The sequence below is a fragment of the Empidonax traillii genome, unplaced genomic scaffold, assembly GCF_003031625.1.
Source record: "Empidonax traillii isolate 1590-97213 ecotype Southwest subspecies unplaced genomic scaffold, ASM303162v1 scaffold1061:size393372, whole genome shotgun sequence".
Classification (NCBI taxonomy): Eukaryota; Metazoa; Chordata; class Aves; order Passeriformes; family Tyrannidae; genus Empidonax; species Empidonax traillii.
Genome location: NW_020956254.1, coordinates 253,208 through 280,955, shown reverse-complemented (window position 1 = coordinate 280,955; position 27,748 = coordinate 253,208). Strand labels below are relative to the sequence as shown.

Genomic DNA, 27,748 nt, shown 5'->3' with positions numbered 1-27,748 from the left:
GTCTGGTGATCTGCGTGGAGGGGAAAAAGAAACCTGTCACTTGTTCATCGGTGCTGGAGAGCCTTAATCCAGTCACCTGAGAAGTCTTAATTTGCTTTAGCAACTGGCTCAGCTGTGGGCTCGCTCCTCATGTTGGAACTAGTCTTGTCTTGAAGCTGTGTTATTAGGCCGTGGTTTTTGTGCCTCCTGCCGTGCCCAGAGTGTGAGCTCCATCTGCCACAGGAGCAACAGGCACCTCCAGTGGGTAGGCTTTCAGCCACTGTGGCTTTGCTCTGGTAGAGATGGATTCATTCTCTAGATGCTTCCCCTGGAGTGAGTCAGAGGCCCCTGCCTCTCGTAATTCATCATTTCCACCTGCTCAGTGGTGCGTCTGCTGAGAGCCCCCCTGGAGCTGTATGGCAAAGACTTTAACTGGGGGACCTATCATAGCTATTTTTGGTCATGCCTAACATCAATTTCTGCCATTCCTTTCCTCAGGATTTTATTTAATTTCATATACTTTTTTAATGTACTTTCTCATACAAAGGGAAACTTTCTGCAGAACTCTTGAAGGAAAACTTGACCTAAAGTATTCATTAAATGGCTGCCTCTGTAAAAAAAATGCTACTTTAAAATTTTACCAGGTGACATGCCCATTGAACAACTGGGTCAAATCCTGTACTCTTGGAGTAGCAGCTGTGTTGTAAATCTGTGGGTTGTCTGGACCTGGAAGATGGATGGGCAGAGCTCTGATGTAAAGATACTATACATCAGTTAAAGGAATTAGTGCATGATATGTCTTGTGAATTCAGGATAGTAGAGGATTTAGAAGCCAAGTCTGGCTCAGATTAGAATTATTCTTATCCAGAACTCACACCAGCCACTCATAAAACTGGTATCTCTGTGGCTGCTTTTTTTCCAGACCTCTCACTTACTGGTGCTGCTACAGCATGTCCCCCCAGCCAGCCTCTGTCCATCCTGTTCCTTTCCTTAGCTGTGCAGGGATGATGAGAGGAGGCACTGAGTGCAGGCTTGAGGGGCACATCTGCTCTCTGCAGAGCGAGTGCTGATGCACCACTGTGGTGGAAAACATTCTGAGTGCACCTGAACGGGGTCAGCAGTGCAGCCTGGACAGCACACTCTGCCTTCCTATTTCTTCTGGGTTGGTGCAGTGCCACTCCTGGCATAGCCTGCAGAATGTCTTGATACAGGGTGCTGTGCTGGTGTTTGTGTTCATGACCTAACCAATGGTGCTTCAGTGCTGTTTTATCCCGAGGTGATTCCTGCCTTGCTTTTATTTATTGGTGATAAAAGACTGTCACAGATAAATAAGCATGTTCTCACTTGACTTGATAATTTACATGGCATTGCTGAAGGTGATTTATAATTTATACATGGAAAGGATTTGCTGATCTCATTAATAACTTTCCAAACATCTAGATAAACACGCTATTGCTCTGAATCAAGTGAGCATGAAACAGCCAAGGTATTCACCTGCAAGGGCTTCTGGCACTCTGCTCTTTCCCAGACAACAGAAGTTTGACAAAAGAATGTGGGAACTGCCAAAACGCGTTTCTCCTCACAGCCACCCAGATCACCCTAAGGTGGGAGATTTCATTTATTCTTGCTAAATTATTCTTCCCTATTGAAAGGCTTGTTGACAGGAGCAGATTCCCCGCTCTTTGATTTTTAAATAGGGATTGTATTTCACATCTCTGCGCGTGCAGCCAGTGCAGGCATTTCTCTGCATCCTCTCAAACATCCTGCCAAAGCCTGAGATTCAAAAGAGCAGGGAGCAATCTCCACAAGCTTCCTCCATCAGGGCTGTAAAAGGAGAATTGACGCAGCCCTGGGTATTCCCTGCTGAGCCAGGTTGTTGTCATGATTTATTTCATCAGAAGTAATCACCTCCTCTCTTATATGGGCGCCTTGTTATCTGGAGATCTCCAAGTGCTCTATTGCTTAATTAAACCTCACAACAGCTCTTAGATGTATCTATTGTGAATCTTATTGCCTCTTTCTAAATGGATAATCTGAGGCAGGGATACTGAAGTTTGCACACTGGGTGTATGTGTAGTTACACCCTTCAATTTAGGGGGCCCGGAGGAGCCAGCCCTGCTTTCTTTTCCACTGCTCCCTGCTTCTTTCTTGCCATTAAAGGCAAGAGAAAGGGTTATCCATAGCGGGAATCTCCCATAGCTGCAGAGAGATGACAGAGTTAGTGAGCAGAAGGTGAGGCCAGACCTGGGAGGAAAGTGAATGATGTTTCCTCTTAATACCATGATATACACTACGTCTATGAATGCCAGAGGCAGGTCAGGCAAGCTGTCCTCAGCCTCTGTGGCAGAGCCAGGAGTTACACCTGTCTTGGTCTCCCGTGTAGTTGAGAAATTGCACCTCGTTGTGAAGCTTCAGGCTGTGAGAACAAATGCAGAAGAATGGCTTCCAGATGGCTCCTGGCACGTTTGAAGGGTTGTAAGTTAGCCCAGCGAGGGGCAAATCTTCTTCCCTGAGGCTATTCAAAAGCTGTCTGGACACAATCCTGAGCAATGTGCTCTAGGGGACTCCGCTTGAGCAGGGAGGTTGGGTTAGATGACCTCCAGTGGTCCTCACCAACCTTAATCATTCTTTGATTCTGTGAAACTTCACACTGATTTTCACATCTAGGAGAGAGCTGCATGAAAAAGAGCGTCTAGGAAAGTCCTGGGTGGTTTGAGTCTTCCTCTTCCACTTTTAGAATGTCTTTGGTGGCAAATGCCACACTTAAACAAGGGTGCACCTGCATGTGCCTCGAGTCCAACACTTCTGGAAAGGTGTGATTTGTGTAAAGTGGAGAAATACGCAGACTGAGCAGATTTAAGGAGAAAAGCACAAACAATTGAGTTGCTGTGTTCCTCTTGTTGAAGTTGAGCTTAGTGCTAAATTTTGTGTTGGTAATGAACTAAAAGTGGTTATGTACTCCAAATCGCAAAGGGCAAAGAAGAGAGAAGCAAGTCATCAATGTATGACCCTCTCTAAAATGTCGTGGGTAATCAAGTGTGAAGTACTTAATGGATCATGATTTGCATGCCACTATTTTGATTGATGTACTACTTAGTAGAGGATTGATAGTTTTTTACAGTGGTGTTGATGGAAGTCTCTAAGAAGCAGAGGTATTTAAAAGATGTGTAGGTGTGGCACTGAGGGACATGGTTTAGTGGTGGACTTGGCAGTGCTGGGTTAGCGGTCCTACTCCTTGCTTTTTTCCAGCCTAAAAGACACTGTGATTCTGTAAGCACCTCATCTATTTTCTGTAGTGCTGGAGAGGGCCAAAGCAGTGCTTGTTTGAAGCCATTGTGTTCCCGGCATCTTTGTTAAACAGTCAAAAATAGTGCAGAGTTGTTATCTTGCATAGACCCGCATCTCACCAGAACTGTCTATATTTAGACATCTCCCAAAACCTTTGTGTCAAGCAATTCTCTGGGGAAACCAAAATAGTTGGGTGGTTTTTTATTGGCTTTTTTTTTTTTTTTTTTAAGTAATGTCATACAGCTATCTAGAGAAGATGTGATGATTAAACCATATTAAGGCATGTTGCTATAGCTCTGGAGATAGGAACTCGAACTCTATTCTGGGCTGTTCACAGTTAAACTAAGAATAAAGAAGCCCAGAAAAACACTATAGTTTTTAGTTTGCTGGCATGATGTGGCTCCATCACACTCATGATAGAAGTTCAAACAGTAGCAGAAAACATTACAGCTATGCTGGGTTCTGCTGTGGAGTGAAATTCCACTTGCACAAAGGAGAGAGCATTAAAGGATTTATGGGCAGGATCAATCCTCAAATTCTTGACAATAGACAATTTGTTAAAGGGTATTAATATAATAATTATTTCAGCTAAATTGTGGTGTCTCACTAGCCTGTATAAAACACAAGCAGTTTTAAAATAACTGGAAATAACATGTAGAATGCTCTTTGATACATTACGAGTACACTCTTAGCTAAGTCCAGGACCCTGAGCTGATTAGGAGCAAATAGTTATTTTAAACAGTAATGTCGGAGCTCTGCATTAGGCTTCTCTGTCTTCAACTGCTCAGGCTGATACTGTGCTCTATCACAGACTTCATCTAACTTTGGGGGTTTAATTGGCTTTCTACAGAGCTGTTAAGATTTAGGAGATGAGAGATAATCCCAGGCTGGCTGGACAGTGCTTTGAGATACAGATCTCTGTTCTCATCAGTGCTTTTACACCACTGGGGAGAGAAGCTTGTAAGCAGGTCTCCTGACAAGAGGATTAGGGCTTGTTAATGTGGAGATTCAGGCCAATTAATCAGCTTTCACTGGAGTATATATGGTAAAACTTCAGTACTTATTTTTTTCTGTAAAATTTAGTTGCTTAAAGAACAAAATCATAATTTTCTGTGGTTTTATTGAAACAAACCCCAAACCTTAACTTTTAAGGTTTGCTTAAAAATCTGTGTTTCATGATTCTCCTTGTGCTGCTGCTTCTGTTCAAGGGAAACTGTCATCTTGTTTTTCTAATTGAGTAATTATTTGAAACTGATTAGTTGACTCATCTCTTAAATCTCACAACTTGTATAAAGGTGATTAAACTTTCCAAGTCAGATGAAGTCTGTGATAGAGCAGAGTGACAGCCTGAGCGCTCTGAAACACAAAACATTTGAACACTTGGCTCAGACAGCAGTATTTTAAAGATCCCTGTAGCTCTTGCATGAGTGTGCTGGCATTGTTGGTGCTCTCTGCTCCCAAAAAGGGCACAGCAGCTCTGCCGCTGTTTCTGAGCAGAGAGGGATCTTTATCATACCAGGGCATCTGTTTATTGTTCAAGTATTTTTAAAAAGTACAAATGCAAACCACGAGGTGCCAAGTCCCCGGTTCAGCAGCACATTCCTCTTCCTTAAAGCCCTTAAAGGTGAAGCTGTGCGTGATTTTAGTGCTCTGCCGCCCTGGCAGGAAGGGGACACCTCCCGGTGGCATTTTAGGGACAGTCCCCAGTGCTTCCTGCTGGTGGCCGCCGGCTGCTTCGCCTGCCTTTGCCAGTCCTAGCAAATATCTTCCTGTAGAGAGCAGAGCAGGTTGGGATTTTCGTTCCTCGAGGAAAGTGCTGACTTCTCACTGTGAGAAAGGAGGTGTTTTTTTTGTTTGTTTTGTTTTTTTTTTTTTTTTTGGGGTGGATTTTTAGCTTTCTAATTTTTGTTTTAATTTCAGACAAAACCCCCGATGCAGCGAATATTTTGTCCAGGGGTTGATTTTCCTTTTAGGATGCCTCGGTGAGATTTTTTTCAGCTGTTCCCCCCAGTGCAGAGCTGGAAGCTGCTCATGCAGGTGGGGTTGACAGAGCTAATGTGAGATCAGGATACTGTCAAAGACCAGTAGTGAGCATGATGGAGGAAATGTCAAACTTACCCCCAGCTATTCCCCCTGAATACCACAGCTATAGCAAAGATATGGGTTGCTTGGATAAGCTATTATTATTAATCCATAGAAATGTGAGATTTTCAAATTCATATGTTTTTGAGAGGGCTTCTTTCTTTTAGCAGTTGTGACCTATCAGCTGTGTAGCAAAGTTTAGAATAATTCTTAATAGTTTTTAAGAATAAAAGCTAATTTTTAATTTTTGGATTTTTCCATGTATATGCCTATCAATCTTAGTTAACATATGAACTATATATGTATTTAATTTTTTCTTTCATGCTTTTGACTGTAGTTTCCTTAGCAAAGGGTGACTGATAAAGTACCTTTCAGCTTTTGAAATGATTGGGTTTATCAGCATAAATATATTTCTTTTGCATGAGATACAAGTTGGTTTGAAATATTTCTGTAGAAGGCAAGCAAAGCATTTCTCTGTGTAAAATCCAGGAGAACTGGTGCCACTTAGGAGTGGCACTCCAAAAATACAAGCTCTGTCCCTGCAGAGAGGATTTGGAGGTGTAGGGATGCCAGCAGTGCCGTGGGCCTGTGCCTGGCTGTGTGTGGTGTCCAAGTGTGGGTCTGCACAGCAGAAATGTCTGGCAGTTGGCTCTTAAGGCTGTGTCAAGAAAATGATGCCCGGGAGAACAGGACCTCCTTGGCTGGGATTAATAGGCCACTCTGGTTCTTGTCACACACCTGGCAGTTCTGTGTGTGCCTGTAGCTCTCTATTGAACAGATTGGTGTATCACAAGTCCCGTCCTGTTGTGCTTGTGCCCTTTGCTGAGCTAGATACTTCTTCGTTTTTCCTGGCTTATTTCACTGGACTTCACGTATATTAGGAAAAAAACCACCACATTAAAGCTCTGGAATTCAGGACAGCAGATTTGGCTTGTTCAGGAGTTATCTCCTCACGAGGGCAGTGAAGAAGCCCATATGAGCTGGTGGGTTGTAAAGGACAATCTGCTGAAAGCACACGCGCAGCCCATTGCAGCTGCAGGAGGCAAAGGAGACGTAGCAGAAGGCCAGGATGGATGGGCAGGGAGCCCTTGGCACAGCTCAGGCACCCAGGGGGATTCTATAGTCTAGCCACGGCCTGAGGATGTAGGAGAGGCGTTAGGAAAGCCAGTGCCTGGCTGGAGCTGGACGTGGTGAGGGATATGAAGGACACCAAGGACGCCTGCTCCTACAGGCACCAAAAGGAAGGCTGCGGAAAATGCCGTCCTGCTGATCAGTGGGGGAGGAGACTTAGTGACCAAGGACATGGCTGAGGTACCAAATGCCTTTTTGCCTTGGCTTTCACTGGCAAGGTTGGCTGTCTGGCCTTCCAGGTCCAGTAGAGTCTGGGGAAGTGAAGTGAAGTGTTGCAGGAGAGGACTAAGTCCATGGGACCTGATGGGATGTGCCTTGTGGTGCAGAGGGATTTGGCTGATGTCACTGAATGGCCACTCCCTGCTGTCTTTGACAGGTTGTGGCAGTGGGCACCTTCCAGTTGGCAGCAAGGGCCTCATCTCTTTCCCTCCTGAAGATTCAGTAAGAGACCTTGGATGGTTACAGTGGTTTGTTTCCACACTAAAGATCTCTGGCTTCTCACTTTTTTTAGCTCCTGAAACTGAAGTAGACAGTGGGATTTCTTGTCTCCAAGAGCCAAATAAAAATCTGGCCACCTGTCAATGAGGTGGTCATCACATCTCTATGGATCCACATCAGGCAATGCCTTTCTTCTAACATTTAGAACTACTGCACTGGGAAAAATCCAACCAGATAAGGTGCTTACCTGACAGGGTACTTGCATGCACAGTTCCAGTGGCTTAAGCAGAGTTTGGATTTCAAATCATAGTACATTTGTACTCCAAGTTCCCTTTATTTTTGTTCTGAACTTCCTACCTTTGTTACCCGATCATGGAGTAAAACTGCTCTGAAGTCGAACAGTCTAGACTCTTTCCCCAGTAAGATTGTGTTTGTGTTTCCTTGTGTCCCAGTGGGACTGTATTTGTTTTTCCTTGTGTCATTCATGCATCAAAAATATATGCTTAGCATGTAGAAATACTGGTTTTCTCATCAGTGATACGAGTTGAAGATGGGGAGCTCCTTTTAATTTGTAGCAGTAGTACAGTCGTTATTAATAGGAGGCAAAGATCTTACAATGTGAACGTCAAAGGAATCTGACGTTATTTGGAAACAGCATTTGGTACATCACATCAGATTCTACTCCTTGACTTTTAAGAAAGGCTCAAGAGAAAGCTTTTTCTTCTCCCCCCCTTGGCTTCTAAGGATCTTTATTTATCACCCTCAGGGGCATTACAGTGAGTAATTAGATTGGACCAGGAGAACGACTTAATTTTACAAGAAACTCATTAATTCATCCTATTTTAAATCTTCTCATTTCACCTAAAACCCAATTATGCTTGTAGTGGCAATGATCTGGAAAGGCATTGTTTCGTAGGTATCAGGGGGCCACTGGGACCCCTGCGGTATTCATGTCGGGGAGACAAGGGTGACTCCCTTTCTTTGACTTTTAGGTCAAAAGAACTAGTTGCTGGGACAGCTTGACAATTAGAAAACCCTGATGAGCATTTGGAAGTAAAACAGCTGTACAATAACGGAGGGGTTCATGGTGCGGGGCAGAAAGCTCATCAAAAGAGACTATCCAAACAATTGAGTTCTATAATTAACACACAAAAATCTGCTCAGAAATGGTAATAACAGTAAAAGAACGCTGGGAAGATGCTGCCTACTTATGTGGCAGATGTGGATTTGCACAATCCAGGAGAGAAAATCCATCCTCTTAAAGACTAAAGAACAACATTCAAGGGGAAAAATAAAAGTAACTTTTTGTTCCTAAGGGTGCAGTTAAAACATGAGCTTAAAATATTTCCAGAGAGAGAAGAGCTGTAGAAAAAGTAACCAGTGATGAAAGACATCACATATGCTATCAAAGTATTTTTTCAAGTCTTTAAACACAAATTTCTTTTCTCACTGAAATCTATAAGCCTGACATTGAAATATCTCTTATTAAATTATTTTCTCTGTCCTTCATTTCACCAAGAGTACTATTTTAGGATCTTTGTTTAAAGTTGGCTACAGTTATTGACTTAAAAGTCGTTTTCCCTCTACTGTTGCGTGTAGAGGGAGATCTGATTCAACATCTCAAGGAATTTTGAAGTTTTTTTTGAGCACGTAGCTAATACATTTTTCTGCTTCAAAAAACGGAAACTGTGAAAGGCATAGTTTCTGTCATTTCAGCCAGCTCCACAGATTTTAGCTGTAGTACTCACTTGCCTGTGATAGTAAATGTTCTCGGTGGTGCACAGGTAGGTCCCTTTTGGGCGGGAGGGAGCATGGTTTCTGTTTGGTTGTGGTCCTGACCTCATTGAGGGCCCTTTCCTTGTGTTTTCGTGTGGAGTCTTAAGCCCTTGGCACAGAGATCTATAAGGCAGTGGCTCTGTAGCCAGTGCTGCTGGCACGGGAAGGACTGCATCCCACTGGACTTTCTGTAAAAAAAGCACTTCAGAACATCTAGGCCGAATTTTCTTCTAATTTCAGTTCACTAGATCTTCTTGGGCAAAGCTGCATTTCTGTGCTTGTTTCTCACCCTATTCTCTTTATTAGTTTCTAATCAGAAATCAGTATTTCCCCAGTTGCAAGCTCTCCTCGTCAGCAGGGGCTGAGGCCTCAGGTAGGATGTTTCTCCTGGCCTTGGTCCCTGGTTGCCAGGGCTGATGCCCAAGCTCCTGCCCAGTAATTTTCAGCTCAGGGCTGGCCTCTTGGACCTTCCTCATCCTGTCACTGCTCAGAGCCTGACCAGCCCTGCTGAGATCCAGGGTCTCTCCCTTCCCTGACTCAGATCCTGCTCATTCTCCTTGGGTGAGGTGCCAAGCGCTGCCTCCACGGCACAACCAAAGCCTCTGCTTGGAGCTCCCTGAGGTGTTTTTAAGATATGCACTGCATTTTTAATTATTTAGGGACTTTTCAACAAAGAGGTTGGGATGATTTCTTTATCCAACGCTTTATAAGACATTATACAACCCCAAAGCTTATTTAAAAAGTGTTAAAGCCAATTGAATATGTATATTTTGTTGTATTTGTGTTTAAAAAGAATGTGCTTAGAGTCCCCTCCGTTATGAGATTTTAAAATTCTTAAATTGCTGTCTGAAATTTTCTAATAGAAAATTCAGCATTTGCAGAGACCAAGCAAGCAGACTTTTCAGCCCACACATTTATTCTTTTTTTTTTTTTTTTTTTTTTTTAAGGAAGCCATGAGTTTGAAAATCAGGTTTTAATGAGAAAATGGAGTTTGAAAAACAGCTTGAGAAAAATTACATCTAGATTTCACTGGAGTTCTGTAATTCTTCAGAGCAATTTTTGCAGTTTTAACATGTATAAATCTGGTAAATTTGACAAAAAGGAAGGAGAAAGGCATGTAATAATGACCAGCAATGTTTGCCAAATCCTGTCTCACTTTAATAGAAATAGAAATCAAATAGAGTTTAATATTATAACTCAAAGACATCAGCATGATTATTTCAAGCTGATGTCCATTTAAAATCAATGTGATCTGTTCTGAGGAAAACCTGTGAGCTGAAAATACTTGGTTTAAGAACTTCCCTTGAATCCAGTGCAGTCGATTGTAACCGTGTTATGCTGGTGGGTGATCTGAATGTGAGAAAAGATTTTTCTTCTTAAAAAAAAAAAAAAAAAACACAAAAAACCCCACAACAAAGAACAACAAAAACCAACCAGCCAAACAAAAAAAAACCCCTAACAGAAAGAACTAATTAAGGCAAAGCTAAGAAATTGAACTCAAAGTTTACATTGCACATGTGAACTAATCTTTTTACAATGGCATCTTTCGAAAACTGTGTAAGAACCCCATTCATGCTGGGTCTCACCCAGCAAATCCTTCCTAGAAAAGCAGCCGTGTGAAGATTTGTCATGAGCAAGCAATAAAGACTTCCAGGGAACAGGTTCTGTACAGGCTTCTTGTTTGCCTACTAAATCATTAACCTTCAAAAAAAAAAGCCCATCTGTAGCCTTAACAGGCACTGGGTTGTAGTAGGTGTGTCAGCGGCACTTCATGCTAAGAACAGCTTTTACAGGATTAGGTTGGAGTTTTTTTAAGTGATGGTACCATGGAGCTCTTAGGGGCAAAGAACTGCTGGTTTAATGCAGCACATTCTCTAATGCCCTTTTATGTCTGTTATGAAATGTGGTGAATCTCTGAGCACACTAAAATGAAGGAAACTCTCTTCAGGAGTAGGTGATTTTTTTTTTTAAGCAAAATGGCTGTGTGTGCTTAAGGAGCAACCACTGTGTTTGGAGAGCTTTCTTCAGCTCTTGAAATATTAATGATCTTGGCTTAATATAGTAGAAAACAAAATACAGTGCATGAAACGAGGGGAAAAAAAATCCTCGAGTTATAGAGTGTTGACCTTGCAGTACTCACTGAATCCATCTATTCCCTTTTAAACCACGGAGTCTGAAAAGACAGGGGGGAGGAGGAGGAGGAATGGTTGCAAAAATTTTTACTTGTGACATTTTTCTTTCCAGAAGCATGTTATAGCCCTAGGAGGATCTTCAGCCTTGTACTAGGTTGTTGATTATTAAGTAGTTTAATAACAGGAATATGCTAAAGATGGCTCTTTGTTTAATGATTTCTGTGGACTACGATGTTCATATTAATAGTAACAGTAGAGTTAACAGGTTTAATTTTTGAAATCTTGAATAATGGAAAGAATTTTGTGGATAAGAGCAATCAGCAAGGTTTCCTCTCGTATTCTGTTTTTCAAAGCCTTGTCTTTATATATAGGCAGTAAGATTCTGCCTGTGGATATCTGTTCCGGTCATACACAGGCTTAGGCATATTTCTCTTCTGAGCCGTGACAGTGAAAACCAGGAATAGTATCTCAGATCAGCATCTGCTGCTTGACTGCTGCTCTTGTTAAGCCAGGCATAAGAGAACATGTAGTGATAGTACAACTCGCTCACCAGATATTGCAAATTACATCAAAACCATGTTACTTTTTTTTTGTGTGCGTGTGTGTTTTGTTTTGTTTTGTTTTGTTTTTTGCTGGCCAGTTCCCCTCACAAGCACAGTAAGCTGTTTTACAGGAGTTGTCTTTGCATACTGCAAGTGCCTGGTTGATGGGCTGTCCGTGGTGGGTTTGCATTCAAGCCCTAATTGTCTCTGATGTGGAGAGGCCGGGTTTGACCCCCGTGATTCTTCCTGCCAGAGCTGCGGTTGCTCATTTTAATTGAAACCCCAAGGCTGTTTGAAGCATGGCCAAAAAGCACCTTGCAGGTTGAACCTTATCTAATAACACAATGCATGTAAGCTCTGGAAGCATAAATCTTGGTCACTTGAGCAGTGTGTTTTTTTACAAGGTCCTCTGCTCCAGTGGCAGCCCCAGCGGGCGACACGGGGCTGATCTCCAAGCGCTCTTAGAGGTGGCGCGGCACATCGTAAAGTTAGGACTTGTTGGGGAAATAAATGGCTCTGGTTAATAAGAATGAAGTAACTTGCTCTTTTATAAATGTTTAAAATAAAAACTTTACCAATATCCCTCTCCATTTCCCATTGGAGGGCCTCGTAAGAGAAGGAGGGGAAGAACAAGGAGGACTAAGGAAAGGCTGAAACAGAAAGAGCGAGCCCTGGCTGAGTGGGGGCCTGGGCCCTCCCAACAGGAGTCTGTGCATAGCAGGGGAACCCTAAAGGTAGCATAGGTGATAAATGACAAGATGTGAGAGTGAGTCACACAGTAAATACTGGGAACAACCTTTCCTTTTTACTGGTTTTCATGCCTGGGAATTTTCTCTCCTCTGCGTAGTGCTAAAAGTGAGTGGTGATGGTGGGCTTTTATCTCTAGCCAAGAGAGAAATCTCTAGGATGACATACCTGTTAGCCACTATGAAAATGTGTTATTAATGATGCTAATGAGTTTTTTCCAAGTGAGGTAAAAGTAGCCATTTGTGTAAGCTTTGCATTTGTGAAGATGATGTCACCGAAAACTTGCCAACTGCCCATGGGACCTGGTGGCAGTGGTGCAGTTATGCCTTGGCTTTGAGGAGAGGAGAGCACTGCTGATCTCCTCCCTGGGGGGAGAAAGAGCCAAATGAATTCTGCCTTGCTGGGAGGGAGATGTGCCATTTCCAGGCATGTTGGGCTGAGGCCCCCGCTGCCAATTGCAGGGAGTTCCTGTCCCACTCCCTCTTAAAAATTGGCAGCGTCTGACTGTCAGCTGCCATTCCTTAAGTGGTCATAGAACAAACCAATAGCACCCTTTTGTCATGCTCTCCCTGTGTGTGTGTGGGTGCAGGTGGACATGGGTTAAGCCACATGCAACTCCACAGTAAGCACAAAGAGGCAGCTGATATTCTGGCAATGTCAATAGAGTATCATTTTTTTTGCCATCTCCAAGCCAGCTTTTAAAATGGCTCTTACTGGAATGAGAAATCAGTATCCCCTGACATAGGATTACTCATTAAGAGTGTGGTGATTGTTAATTCTTCACCTGGGGCTAAGAGGACATCATTAGATCTCTTTGAAATGTCTGCTGCCTTGATTTTGAATGAGTAAGCTAGCAATTTATGATCACAGCCTGGGCCAATAACACTCTCCCTTCCTGTTCCTCCATCTAGCTTGCAAAATCGGATACTACAAGGCTCTCTCAACAGATGTTGCTTGTGCCAAATGCCCGCCTCACAGCTACTCCATCTGGGAAGGCTCTACCTCCTGCACCTGCGATCGGGGCTTCTTCCGAGCTGAAAATGATGCTGCCTCCATGCCCTGCACTCGTAAGTTGGTCTTTGAACGGTCTCTTTCCCTTTTATCATCCGTTTCTTCTCCAGTCTTCCTTTCACTGTGTGTGTAGGAAACGTTGCCTGGAGATCTGTGTCTCTAAAAAGTGTTCTGCTTCTGTGAGCAGCATTCAGTAGATCTGACAGACCTTTGCGGATGCAGCTTGGATTTTGGCTCACACTTCTGGGAGAGAAAGTGTTAGTTCCCAGCCCTGAATTCCTGATGGTGACATGGTTGTGCTGACCCTTGAGAGTTTACAGGCTAAATACATCAGGAGACTGGGAGGAGACACAGCTGAAAAAGAGTGACTTGCAGACCTCAGTAACAGAGGTAGAAATAAAATACAGATCTAAGCTCCAGTCTGAGCACCTGGCCAGTAGATCACATCACCTTTCCTCTCTTTAAAATACTGATATTTGCAGAAATAGTGAAAGGTTTTCTTGTAGTTGTATGACCTGGGGTAAATAGGTAATATTTATAATATAATTATATATATATGATTTGCTTGAAATATAGATGGTGACCCTTAGCATCATGAGTGTTCATCTGAAAGGGATCGTAATAGTAAACCTTAAACTTGAATGAAACAACCATCCAAGGCATGGTTTATTTTATCCTACATAGATAAACACGTCATGTACAGCAAATGGAATTTGATTTAGTTCTACCAAAATGCCTTCATTGGGGAGAAGGAGAGATGCACTGAGCACACTTACAGAGTTGCTGGAGCAACTCCTTGTCCTATATTTTGGTTAATGGCTCAGACAGCTGAAGACCTGGGATTCCAGGCATGTCCTGGTGTTAAATTGTGTCATCTTTGGTTTTCACTTCTTTAGGAGCAGAACAGTTTCAAACCATAAGTGAAAGGGCTTTATTTTACCAGGGGGATACCCCTGTGTGGTTTTCCCTGAAAGTTATTGGAAATGCTTCCAGATTTTTGGAGTTCAGCTGTGTATTTATGTAGAGTGTGTGTGTGTCTCTGAGTGAGGGAAGGCCATGATATTTCTTTTGTAACATTTTAATATATTGCGAATTAATTCTGGAGAGATGACTCACATTTATTTAAATCTTAATTTCTCCCTTACAAGGCAGAAACAGAGTATGTCCATAACTAAGCCAGCACTTATCCCTTCCCCACACCCCCTTGATTCCAGCTGTTCTCCAGTGATCTCCTTCTTTTCAGCAGTGAGTTTTGCTGGGTGGTGGTTGAGCAGGCCAGGGCACAGCCAAGAGCAGCTGCTTTTGCTTAGTAGGAAGCAGAGAGGTCCATATATCCCTTGCCAAGCGTTGACTGGGAATGGAGATCTAACTCTGTTTTGAAACTTGCCTAAGTGGGCAGGAACGTGCTTTATATAATATAATTTACACTAGGACATATAAAACTTGACCATTTTGATAGGAAAAATGTCTTTCTGCAACAACAAAGCTATTGTTTAGAATGTACACCCTAAATAATATTATGCCAGCAGAAGCTTTTCAAAGCCCTGGTCCTAGTGAGTGATATCCTGACCAAATTGAAATCAAATTAGTAATCAACTGGTTGAAATTAAGTAGGCATGTGCAGTTAGTGAAGTATGAGGAGAGAGTGAAACATTTCCAGATGGGGAAATAGTGAGCAAATGATATGTATGTTTGCTCGTATTGCAAAATGTACCCCTGCAAGCTTAGCCCTTTTTTGTCAAGTCTCGGGCCTACTTGAGGCACCCTTCCCCATTCCTGTCTTCGGAGGTCAGTCAAAGTTGAAGTTGCTGATCTTGGTCTTTTATCCTGAAGACAGAAGAAAGAAGAAAAGGCAAGGGCATGGTGCTGGCCTCAGCCTTCATCTCTGCAGCAGTCTAGGAGGGCTCGGCATGCAGAGGCAAGCCAACACCACAATGCCATGGATACCTGCTCTTGGAAAACAGGAGGTCCCATTTGAGAGCTTTGAATTTCCTTGTAGCTTAAGGGCTTCTCTTTCTATGATCCAGGGTAAAGAATTACATGGGTTATTTCTGAGCTGGCCTGTGGGGCAGCTGTGCCCCCTCACTCCCTCTCTGCCTGCCCATAACCCCTCTTTGAGGTCAGCCTTAGCCATCTCTGAATGCTGCTGTGATGGTGGGACCTGCTCAGGCACAAAATGCAGCCCTGCCTGCGTGGCTGCCCATGGAGTATAGGGCAGGGGGCTCTGGGGGGCTGTTCCTATTCCATACCCCCCACACTGAGCAGCCTTCTGGCCGTGCACCTGAGGCAAGTGCCAGAGAGCATTCAGAGGACCTCTGCTGAAGGGACATCCTTCGGAAGAGGATCTCCGTTTGTCTGACTTTACTGACAAGATGTGGAGACAGAAGGGAGCATAAACATCAAAGGCTCTTTCAGGCGGATTCAGACTCTAATCAGTTCTTACCAGTTGGTTAAACCAGGTGACAAACCCAATTCCCTTGTGCTGACAGCCATAATAATCAGGCACCTTCTTTGTTCATTATGCTCTCTTTAACTCTGGTATTCTCATTCAGGCCTGCATTTAGTAATCGCTCAGTGTGACGGCACACTAATGAAGAAATAAAACACAGTATCTGAGATCCATTCTTCTAGCAAAAAGATAGACTCTGCTCCACTGGCTTGTAAAATCAGGTTTCTGTTCAGTTGGAGAACTATTAGACCAGGTGAATAAAAGTAACATTGGGTAATTTGGAAAGAACACCTGGAATGGACTGTGGATTGATCCTTTCTTTATTATTTCTAAACACTTCTTAAGATGAAGAACTTCAGCCTTCTTAAGATGTGTTTTTGTAAAGCTTTGACCCTTGGCTATTGATTTCCTTTAGTAGTAAACCGGCTGGCCCTGTCACTTATCTCGCCTTTGAGGTTGCAGGAGGAGGACTGTTAGGACTTTCCATTAGCCTGATTGTGCTAGTGGATGAAAGGGAATTGGAGAATTCCCTTTCCTTTTCCTTTCTTGCAATTCCTGTGGTAAGTAAGAAATGCAGCAGCTCTTTCTTGATGTGCTGGTCAGGAAGGGTGCTCCAGAATTTCATCATTCCATAATGTTATTCTCTGATATTGCCGTCTCATGTTGAGCTGTAAAAACTGCATCTAACCTCAGATAAGCCAAGCATCAGGCTCTTAAACAAGTAACTCAAACTCTGGTTTTAGTATTCTCCTCTATTTCAGCTCTGTTAGAGTGAATAATTATGTCTGGCTTAAAGGTTTTGCTGGAGAGAGCAGAATGTGGCAGAGTGTAAGACAGTGGAGTGGGCTGTGTCGAAGGCCAGGCACAGACACCTTGGCATCCATGTTTACTGGTGCATCTTTTCCCTCAAACTTGCCTCATGGGGATAATCATCAATGTGTCTGTCACCACTGAGGGCCAGAGCCACGCTGAATCTGCTGCTTTGGCCAAACTCGGGAATTCAGACTTTGAGCTCTGAAGCACAGTGGGCTTGTCAGCTGTGTGCCTGGTCATGGAGATGGTGTGATTGACCCGTAGTACACTTGAGCACAAACCATGGAAAACATGGACAGCTTTCCCTTTTGGAAGCATTGCAAAAGTAACGTCAAGGCAACTCTTCAGAGCTCCGTTATATTTCAGTCCTTGTGGAGAGGAAGGGTCTTTCATAAGGTTAGCAATATAATGGGGAATAAATTACCTTACCCACACACAGTCCATGAGGCTGGAAAACAAATCAGTCTCAATCATGGTCCTTGTCCCTGAATTTCCTTCCCTGTAAGGAGATACTCTGGGAATTGCAGCCTGGCACAGGCAGGTGCAGTTCCCACCCAAATTAATGGGCGTTGTTCCTGCGTCCCCACCGTTAATGAGTCGGGTTCTCTAACTCTTTCTTAACAAACAATGCTCACATTATGAGTGAGGAAGGGACAGTTTTGTATTGTTTATATTGTCTGTTCGATTCAAATTATTAATGATTTTTAATTGGAAGCTCTTTACAAAAGAGAGATTATCAGCATAGACTGTCCAGCTTGAAATCTGTCTCAGTAAATGACCCTGAATAATTTAGTCCGTTATGCCACCCAAACAGTGACTGATGGATTGATATTTTGTCATGCCCTGAAATATTTAAAAAATGGTTGCATTTAAGATAGTTTATACCAGAGAAGCTTAGAGATAATAAGAGAAGATTTAGTGAGATGCAAGAGAAAAGTGCCTGCTTTTAAAAGGACCTTCTCCAGTGTAGGTTATCAAGAAACCGAATAGCCTGACTTCTAACAGCAAACATCACTTACTTGTCTTTACATTCCCCTCTTCTAATTGAATTTAGTGCACTGCTGTATTTCCTCCAGAAAGTATATTGTTTTTAAATTACCATTTCAGTGCTATTACTCAAGGCTCCTGCTTCTAATGCTTTCTGACAGTTATCAGCATAATGAACCATAATGAAATGATGAGCAATCTACAGTGGAAACTCAATGTGGATTCCACTAGAGCTGTGTGACTGTGTTGTTAAAATTTGAATGCACATTAAAATAACACTGTCCTTATTTGTTCCCAAGGTCAAGGCTCTAAAAAAGGTCTGAAAGGTCTAAACACTTCAATTTTGTAAATATTGCAGTCTTAATATAAACCCTTAGTGCAATCTTGTGTTGCATTTAATGCATCTCAGAGATAAATATTTGACCTGCATTTTCAAAAAAGAGTGAATTTACCTACCTAATAAGTGCATTTGCAAAGGAGTAATTACACAGGAGCTGATTATTTGAGCATATGTTTATAATGATTGCTTAGACTGCTAAATAAACAAATGTGCTCTTTTTCCTTCAACTTAACTTGTGCCTTTTCTAAGTTTTCCAATCAGATGCGGATTCCCACTGCTCTAGCTGTTAGAAGAAAAGAAAGTAAGGTACACTGCGTGGTTGTGCTGGCTAGTGTGTTGTTGAGGGCTTTGCACTGGCTTTGCCAGGCTTCCTTCCCTGGGTTTGCACACTTGTGCTGGCACTACTGCAGTCCGACCTCTGCTGTTGGAGCCCCCTCTCCGTAATATAAAGTATATGCCAATACAGACTCTAACATTCAGAACTGAAATTTATAGCATAATTCTTCCACATCTTTATATATTTGCCTTAAGTAAATTATTTTGTTCTTAAAACATCGTATGAGATTGTTCATTACGTAAATAGTACATCAGAATGGCTTTTAAGCTGTAGTACAGCTCTTGCAAGGGCAGAGGGAACAATGGGTAGGCAGTAGGGAGAGAATAATTTTTCTTCTCCACGTAGTCTGGGAAAATAGACCATCCATCGCTGCATCGCTGCCAGACCGAGAGAAAGGGATTGTGAGTGATGGGAATCTCAAAGGAGAAGGCTGTCTCCCCTCGTCTGTGGTGACGAGCTGAAGGAATTGAATAAGAAGGGGAGTGGTTATGGCTTGAAGAGAAGAGACGGGAGTAATTTGACAATGTGTGTTTATAATCAGTAGACTTAAAATCATCACTCCTTTAAATACAGCAACTGTTTATTAGCTGTCTTCTGATTTTCTGGCCAGAGCCTTAAATTAACAGAGACATTTACTCAATTAAGTGGGGGCTTTGATTTGGTTAGTCAGGACCCAGTTCTGTAGAGTCGTTGAAGTAAATTAGAGGGCAAAACAGAATAAGAAACTCAGTAGTTGGGCCAATTACAGAACAACTTATTTTTCTGGTTGGATTTCTTTCCTGTCAGACTGTCAGATAACCTTCTGGTATCTACAATGGAATTCTTTTTATCTCGAAAGAGTGAGTGAACACAGGTGATACTGTCTGCAGCACAGCATATTAGAGTAGATGCGATAACATGTCTTAGCATATGTGGCAATGCCAAATGTTCTTGTATGGCAGATTTTGGAAATGAAGCCCGGAGCCCGCAGGGGTGGTGCCTGCAAGCATCAGTTTTCCCACCTCTGCCAGTGGTAACTGGACCTCTTTGCCCAACTCCCTTAGCCTAGGGAGGAGATATTAATTGGTTGATTCTCCAGGTGAAAGGAACAAAGCCCATTGTGAAGCTGGTAACCAGGGTTCTTCTGGCAAGTAAATAGGAAGTTGTACATGCCAGTAAAATGGGCATTTTATCACTGGCACTGGTCCAGCATCCCTGGCTTGGCAGAGCTCCCGCTGAAGTCAAAGAAATCTTGCCCAAGTAAATAAATGAAGAATTGTTTACCAAATCATTTGCCTTATTATACCCCAGTTGTAATGCTAACCATGCACAGAGAGGAGAGGGGGGTGGAAATGGAGCTGATGACTGATATTTCAAGTGGCTGCTGCATCTTGCGGGCTGTTGACTTTGGTCTCACCAGTTGTGAAAACACACAGTCTGTAATGATAAATGGCCAGGAATAGCCAGGCAGACAAAAAGCGAGGGTTGTCCGAACTGCCAGTGCTTGTGTAAATTAGCCCACAACAACAGGGGACCTGTCCACAACTGGTGAAAGAAGCAATTAGTGGCAGCAACATACACAACTGTCACGGGAAAGTGTGGGCTTATAAACTTACATAGCCCAGGTGTTTACTCTGCGTTATAACTTGTCTTTCAGATGGTTAGAGATCAACAACAGAGGCTTATCTGAAGGGCATCACAGCTCACATGCTGAAACATCGACAGCTCCACAGTTGCCCAGGTTTAATGAAGCTTTATGAGATGGAAAGAGGATGCCAAAGTGCTTTCTCTTGAAGGCTGTGCCTGGCACTGCTTTGCCAGATATTTTAGTGAGGGAACTTAAGGAGTTTGAAGACATTGATTATTTAATAATTACTTTCTTTGCATCCTCTCTGAAAATAGTAAACTCTCTATTTCATGCTCAGCCCTGCCTCCAGGGAGATGAATTCTAGGATCGTGATCAAGTTAAAGAGCGTTGATTGGAGTTGTTAAAGACCCTCCGTGCAATAACGGTGTGGTGAGGCCTTGTTGAGAGAGAGAGCAGTATGGCCCCGGTGGTGAGGCTGGCAACACAATGAACAGCCTTAGCAGGGCTCTAGTCCTGCCTCTCTGTGCCCGAGCCAGCCCTTCAAAGGCACTTGATGTACTTCCAGTGGCATTTCATTGCTTTCTGCAGATATGCTCCAAAGTTCATTGTATGGATCTGTTCTTTTTTTTTTTTTTTTTTACACCTCTTTATTTGTTCTCTTTATTCTTGCTGTTTTGTACACAAAAACTGGCTCTCAGATCTTGTATAGCAGTTGTGCTAAAGTTTTTACCGCTCCTGATATTGCATTTCTAGTTAGGTTTTCTTGCTATTAGACAGTCAGATGCTTGTTCCCAGGTGCCTGCTGCTCCTTTAACTTATCAAAGACTTAGCTGCTCCTCTGTAGTATAGCCAAGGCCAAGCTGCCGATTCAAAACAGCCCAGTTCATACCAGGCTCCTTTTAAATGACAGTGAGTCATAGCAACCTTCCCCGTTGTATGAATCTTGTTTATTGTGTAGCAAATTAGCTCAAGATTTCTGAATACCCCGAGTTCCCTTTGAAATCACTGGAGATGAAGAGGGTCAGCATCTCTAGAGCAGGCTCATAAAGAGGATCCTTTTGTCAGTCCCGATCCAAAGCCCATTGAAGCCTGCTGGTCTGCCTTATTGACTTTGATTAACAAACACCCGTAGCTGGCACACTGCATTTAACAGTATGTTTGTAGGGTTTTCTCGGGTTTTGGGGAGAAGTTAGAACTGCAGCAGGTTATCATATTATTTTTACTGTTTGTTAGAATAACTGTGAATCCTTATTGAGCTAAGGTCTGCTTTTTCTGCCTCAAAAAACCTGATGTGATATTTTCATACAGGAGAGTGCGGGAATGGTTAAAGAAGATTAAAGTCTTTTCTACATGCTTGAGGTTTTCTGGTGTCTGGTGGGAATTGCCAATGAAGCTTCCTTCTGATTTCACACTGTCAGGTGAATGCAGGCCGAATGCAGTGTGACAACCCACTTGAAAATAATTATCCATTGCCCTGGCTGCAGAGACATCCATTACCTGATAGAGAAATGTGCTTTTACACGTGTGCACACACAGACGGAGTAAATTGTTTTTTTAATAATTTCTCCTTCCAGGGCTCAAAAGCTTCATCCTGCTTGTTACTTAGTCACATGCATATCTTTTGAAAGCATCTTTCTTTCAAAGGAGGATACATTTTAAATGCACTGATCTGGTGACTGACTGACTTGATGCTCCTAACAAAGGCATGCCATCTTGGGGATATATATTTGAAATATCCCCATTAGTGCTCCCATGGAGAGTGTGAGTTTCAGTTTGCGTTTTTAATAGATCTCCTCCCCCAGTCGGATCTTTCAAGGTAATAAATCTTAACTATACCATAGGCTAGTAGTAAACAGATGTGGTTACAGTCCAAATACTGATAATACCAGTTCAGTCCTTAATGGGTAATGTTGCTGCCAAAATAATCTACTACCACTGTTAGTGGCAGAGGATTAAGCTGGCACAAGAAGAGGAGCTCCTGGAAGAGCCCTCTGCCAGGGGACAGACTGTGACAGAACAGTGCAGACAGATGGCTGTCTGTGGCCAGAGAGAACTTTATTTTGGGCGCCATCAGAGTGGGTTTCCTGTAAGAGCTAAATTTACTTTAAAGGAATTAAGTGTCAGAGCCTTGTACTGAGGTGGTTCAAAAACGAAAACCTTTTTGGTTTGTTTTGTGATTTTTTTTTTTTCAACCTAAGAAATTACTATATAATGGCTACTCATGTCTGATAAAATTGGCCAAACTAGAGCCCACAACTTTATCTTCAGTCCATTGGCCATGGGGCCTCTGAGGAAAGGAAAAAGAATTCTTTTTACTTGCATATAGCTTGGGTGAACAAAAGCTCTTTGTCCAAAATTTGGAGCTGCTAGTTGTCTAGAAGTGGGATTCTGGAATACTGTCAGCCTGGGGCAGCAGAGAACCAAGCTGCAAGATCCTTCTGATTTTTTTGTCATTTTATGAGACAACAAAGTCACTTGGGAGCTGTTTTGCTGGGAATCATTTCTTTCTCATCTCCTTTCTCTGCACTTTAATCCACACCTCCTAACCAGACACTGTTGCTGAACTAAATTAACTGGTTTAGTGAAGACAGTATTCTTTATGTCAAACAAGTCTGTCTGGTCTGCTTGTAGAAAACTGTAATTGAATTTACCACATACACCCACGGAGACTTTTAGAGAAGCACCTCGTTGGGCAGATCAGTAATAAAAAAGGAAGATGTAAAACCAGGGATATTAAAACCTTTGTCATAACCATTTAAATACAGTTCCCCAGTACAGTGCACTTACAAGTCTACCTTCAGATCCCAGGGTTAGTTTCCTGAGGTATTTTTTGGTTGCGTAGACGGGCCAGGTTTACAGCTGTAGGGTGAAAGGGTTGGCTGGTTTGGTTGGAGTCTCCCTGCACGCCCAACCAATCCTGCCTGCCTGTCCTGCTGGAGTCCCTCCAGCTCCAGGAGCCCAGCTCCAGCCCCTCCTCTGACCTGTGTTTGTGGTATATGGTGTTTGTCAGGGGAGGTGCTCTCCTCTTTTGACTCCTGGCTTTGAGGCAGTGCTGAACTTGCAGTCCTGGCACACCCTGCTTAGACCCCCTCCTTGGGCATGCCGAGGTCCTGGGGTCTGTGCTCTTGCAGGCCTGAAGGGCTGGGCACACCCATCCCTGAGGGCAGCAGGAATATTCACCCCATTGCAGCTAATGGTCTTTGTGCTATTTGCCTTTGAAATCATTCACTGCATTTAGGGTAGACTTTCTTTCTCCTTGCCAGAATGGTTTTGCCAGATTTCTTATGCTGAACCTCCTATACTTGTACTGGTCCTTTGGGGACAGAAAGAAAGGGGCTTTGGGATAATGTTCTCAGCAGGATGGTCCAAACAACAGGCAAAACAACCTGCTAATGTTTGACCCAACAAGCTCTGATGGTCCCTCAATGTTTAGGGCATCTGATTTAAATGGAAAATACTGTTCTCCTTGCAACTAGTTTACTGAGGTGTCATTATGCCCAGTGTTAGACTGCAGCCTTCTGGTTCACTTTGCAGCTGTGGCCCCTTGCCAGCTGCACCCCACAGGTGCTAGTTCAGTCCTGGAGAGCAAGTTCATTACTGGGTCTTCACTGCAGAAGCTCTGTGTGAGTCACTCCAACGCTTGGACCAGGTTTGATCCCTGGTTTGCATCATGGAGCATCCGTAACTGTGCCCAAAGAGACCTGTAATCCACAGAGAGCTGGCACACAGGTAATGGAGCACAGGGAGATCTCCTGTGGTCTGGAAGGAAGGAGGGAGACAGTCAGGTGTTGATAAGTGCCCTTGTCGTGGCTTTCACCAGGGCCCTTATTGGTCATACGAGGGCATGTGGGAGGCTTCTGACTGGAGAGGGACTTGAGTGTTTTGTAAGGAGGGAGGGAAAGAAATGCTGATGGATGAAAAGCTAAAATGCTGCCTGAGGTTGTAGAAAGAGTGCTAAAATACATCAATCCTTTTAGTACAAGTAATGCTCGTGCTATTAACTCCTTCAAAGCTCTCATTTCCCTGAATGTTGGTTTGACATAAGATGGAACATTGTCCTTAAGACAGACAGATCTACCTGTGGGTGAAAGACAGATGGATATGATGGCTATAGCTTATTGCACCAAGAGAAAACTAAACAATCAGCATTGCCCAATACATTTAGGTAAATCTAATAGGAGGGGTGAGGAACATAGCAAGATTAGCTTGACGAAGATTATTTGTTGCTAAACAGACTCTTCAGTGTTTCCCTCAGCCCTGACACACACAATGAATTGCTCCACCCAGGACCTTTCCATTTGTTTCATGGCTCAGTTGATTTTGATGGGTTTATTGTGAAGCAAGATTTATGGAGCCTCAGGAAGGAATAAAATTAAAAACTTCCGCTCCCTGTGTTCCCACAGAGGGGAGAGACCCCCATGTCCGTTCATGGTGCTGGTAAATGGGCTGGGAGAAGGATCCAGCTTTCAGGCTCTGTGATCAAAACGTGTCCTCTTTGCACGTGTCCTCTCCAGTGTGAGAATAGTGAGCGGCTCTGCAGATCCCTCCCTCAGATTCTGTCGACCTGGGCAGGAAAAATGACAGCACCTGTCTTCTTAAAGTCATAAAATGAGCTTTAAAGGTAGTTGGTTTTCAAAATTAAAATGTCTGGATTTTTTTTTTTTTCCTGTAGGAACTGCCACATTTTTAAGCTATCTTGGGCGGTGTGGCAGTATTAGCTCCTTCCAGCGTCTTGAATGGCCCATGCAACAGCATGCTTCCATCAGCAGGAGTTTTAAAAAAAAGTGCTGTAAAACCTGGGACTTGTGACAGTCACAGACGGTGGTGGGGATTCAGAGGCACGGGTCCCTGTCTCGTCTTTCACCTGCCCTATAGCTATATTTTTCTGCCAGAGGACACAGGGTTTGTGTGAGGGTGGTGGTCGGGCTGGCAGGATGCTGTTCCTGTGGGTTCATCCTGTGGAACTGTGCTGGCACTTGCAGCCTGCATTGGCTCTGAAAGGGTTTTCATCTCATCTAGCAGCAGCGGCTCTGTTAGTCAGAAACAAAGCAAATCCTGATCACCATTGAAGGCGCAGATACGCCCTGTGTTTCAACATCTGAAACCAGACCCATCAATCTGAAGCCATTCCCCACTCCCAGTGCCAACAGCTCCATTGATGACTATGCTCCAGAAAGAAAAGAAATTGCTTTTTCCCTCACTGTAATGTCAGCCCACCATTTGGAGACTCCCCCGCATCTTCCTTTTCATGCTGGAGGTGGTGCACTCATCTCTGTGACCTGCAAGCATCTGCTTCCCTGGTTTTCCGCTTCGTCGCATCTCTGTTTAGACACTGCAGTGCCCTGTCCCACATACTAATTACTGACTTTTTGCTTCTGAGGAGCTTGATTCATTCTGGCACATTTTCCCATGTGAAACTGGACCTAGAGCCTTGGAAAATATCTTAATGGACATCAGAGCAACTCTTGAGTTTAACCCCAGACTGGCTGCTGTATCAGAGCTAAGAGGCACATCATTCAGAGCACAGCTGTGGCAGTATGAACCCTCCTTGTGTGGAGGTCTTTTGCTGCAGGTATACCCTGCTGAGATGGGGATATTCTCGACCCTGGCAGAGCTGGGTGCTGCTTGGGGAGGGAGGTGTTTGCACTGGCACCACCTTATCTGTGGCACCTGGCTGTGCTGCGAGTCGATGCTCTCACGTGTGTGATTGCAGCAAGTGAATTCTCTGAAAGAAAACTCCTTTTGCTTTTTCTTGCTATAAAGCTCTTGCTGTTTCTCACAGGAGCAGTTTCTGTTCAGGGCTTCTGGCTGCCAGGTCCTGGCCAGGCTCTGGGAGGAAAGATACAGCCTCAGCTGCCACTGGCTCTGGCAGCTGCTCTGGCCGGGGCAGACCAGGGCTGCATGACACGGCCTTGGGCTTGCAGGCTGCTGAGGCTGCTGGTTCACTCCTCAGGCTTTTTTTGGTTCTCCTGTTTCCTTGACAGTGTGGAAGGACAGACGTTGTCACCTTGTGCACCTGCCCCCCTTGAAGAGAGAGCCCAGATGTGAGGCAGTTTAGGGAGGTCTGGAGTAGATGGAGTTTGGATCAGTTCCTGTTCAGCAGTTCCTGTGCTGCTGCTTGAGTTCACAATTTCAGAAGTGTCTTCCACCTCATTGCACTCTTGAGTGTATTTTTGAAAAGAAGGCTCATGTATTTGCAGGCAGAGCAGAGACCACTTTCTCCTGCCCAGGAGAACTGGCAAAGCCAGCTTTTGCAAGGAGAGCTGGTTGTGGGACAGAAGCACTGGACTGACACTTGGGACATTGTGACCAATGCCCAGATGTGCAAGGCACATCTTGTGTGCCCTTGTCTCACCACAGCTCTCTCTGCCTCCATTTCCACGTGGTGAACAGCGATTAAAACCAGTTTCTTTCCCTTTTCTTTTTCATCTAGTTCCTAAGCATTTTTGGATCAGGAAACATCTCTTACTGTGTTCAGTAACTGATCTTTCAGTAAAAGGGTTTTGCCCTTAGGAGTCCTAAGTGCTGCCAGTGTATAAATAAAAGTCATGAATGGCAGCCCGGTGGTGCAGCAAGAAGGAGGGCTCCCCGTGGCAGGGGCTGGCCCTGGCTCTCTCTTCTTGCAGTAATTCTACCTGTCAACCCTGATTAACTCAGAGACTGTTTCAAAGGTTTGGCAGGAAGGGAGGATTTCCCTCTTTTCAAAATTATTACATTAATTTTATATTTCTGAAATGAGCACAGAGAAACAATCCTTTCTCAGCTACCCCTGCAACAGAGACCTTTCATTTAGGTACTGAAGATAACTAGATACATTTGACCTCTCTGTAATTTAAGATTCTTTTCTTAACCTACCTACCTGTCCCAGAGTAAAAGTCCTGTCTCCTGTTGAATGTGTGCAACATTCTGGCAGCTTCAAGCACAGACCCAGAGAGGTGATGCAGCCCTCCAAATCTTGTCCTACACGTCATACTCAGGTCTTGGGCTTCCTTTGAGATGCACCTGATGAATTGAGGGAACCAGAATTAATCTTACCCACAGTCACCTCTTAACAACTTAACCTCTTTGCTGCTAGATTTGATAAGTCACTTTGTAATTTCAGCAGAATTTCACTGGAATGTATTCGGTTCCCATCTTGCTCTCATGGCTGCTTTTGTACCTTTGGCATATTAGAGATTATGACTGATGTATTTATACACTTAATGAAACTACTGGTGCTGAGTGATTTCTTCACCCCCCCCCCCCTTGTTTCATAACATTTAACAAATAACAAGAATGCAAAAACTGGCCTGGAATTTGCCAGAATGTTCTTTTTCCCTTTTCTGCCAGGAGATCTGGTTAATTTTTTTTTTTTTAATTCCAACCATCAGATGTATTTTGATAAAATTTAGGAAGCTTTCGTGAGCTCTCTTGTGTCCTGAATAAAAATGGAATTTGTGACTTTCTACAAAATTGTTTCCAGTATTTTTCTGCCAATAATATTTGTATGTAAAGCTCTGACTGGGATTAGTTACCAAGGACAGCTTTTTTTATTGTATTCCTCTTTGGATCATTATATTTTGCAAGCTTTGTTCTCGTTCTGTTTCATTTTGATACACCGCTTACCTGTTTCAAAATATCGTGTGCGTAGTCAAAGTGCCTTTGTGCTCTGCCCCAGAGCAGGCTGCCTTTCAGTGGCCAGGGAAACTTTTTGGGATGTATAAAATACCCATCTCTTTCATGGGTTCGCTCTGAATCATCTGTGTTAAATTTAAAGGTACATAAAGTGTGTCTCAACTGTATTGAAATTAGATTACGAGTCATAGGATTAGCTCTTCTGCATTTTCAATTTGCCTGTTGGTTTGGGGCCTGTGGGGATTTAAGCATATAAATAGGATTTCTGCCTGTGTGTTGGTCCAGAGCACGGCAGGGCTCTGCTACCTGGTCAGCAGTCCCAAAAGGGGGGCTGAAGGTGCAGGAGGAGCTGCTGCCAGCAGGCTCTGCCCTGCTCCTGCCCAGCGAGGTCCTCCCCAGCCTGCCTTTGGCTCTGTCCTCAAATCCCTGTGCTGGAAACAGCTGGGAACTCTTTGGCAGCATGTTTATTTAAAGTCTCCTGTGGTGGAAAAGCTGACCTTGTGTCTCAGATTCAA

General features: G+C 43.5%; 1 protein-coding gene across 2 annotated transcripts in view; it reads left to right on the top strand.

Moving 5' to 3' along the window:
- Positions 1-27,748, top strand: part of EPHA4 (EPH receptor A4) — a 105,978-nt gene that overhangs the window by 28,473 nt on the left and 49,757 nt on the right. For both annotated transcript variants that reach the window (XR_003573596.1, XM_027904483.1), the window contains exon 4: positions 13,027-13,182. Coding sequence is in view for 1 of the 2 variants with exons in the window: in XM_027904483.1 (XP_027760284.1) it covers positions 13,027-13,182 (156 nt within the window). In the remaining variant the exon portion in view is untranslated. The remainder of the gene's footprint in view (positions 1-13,026; positions 13,183-27,748) is intronic.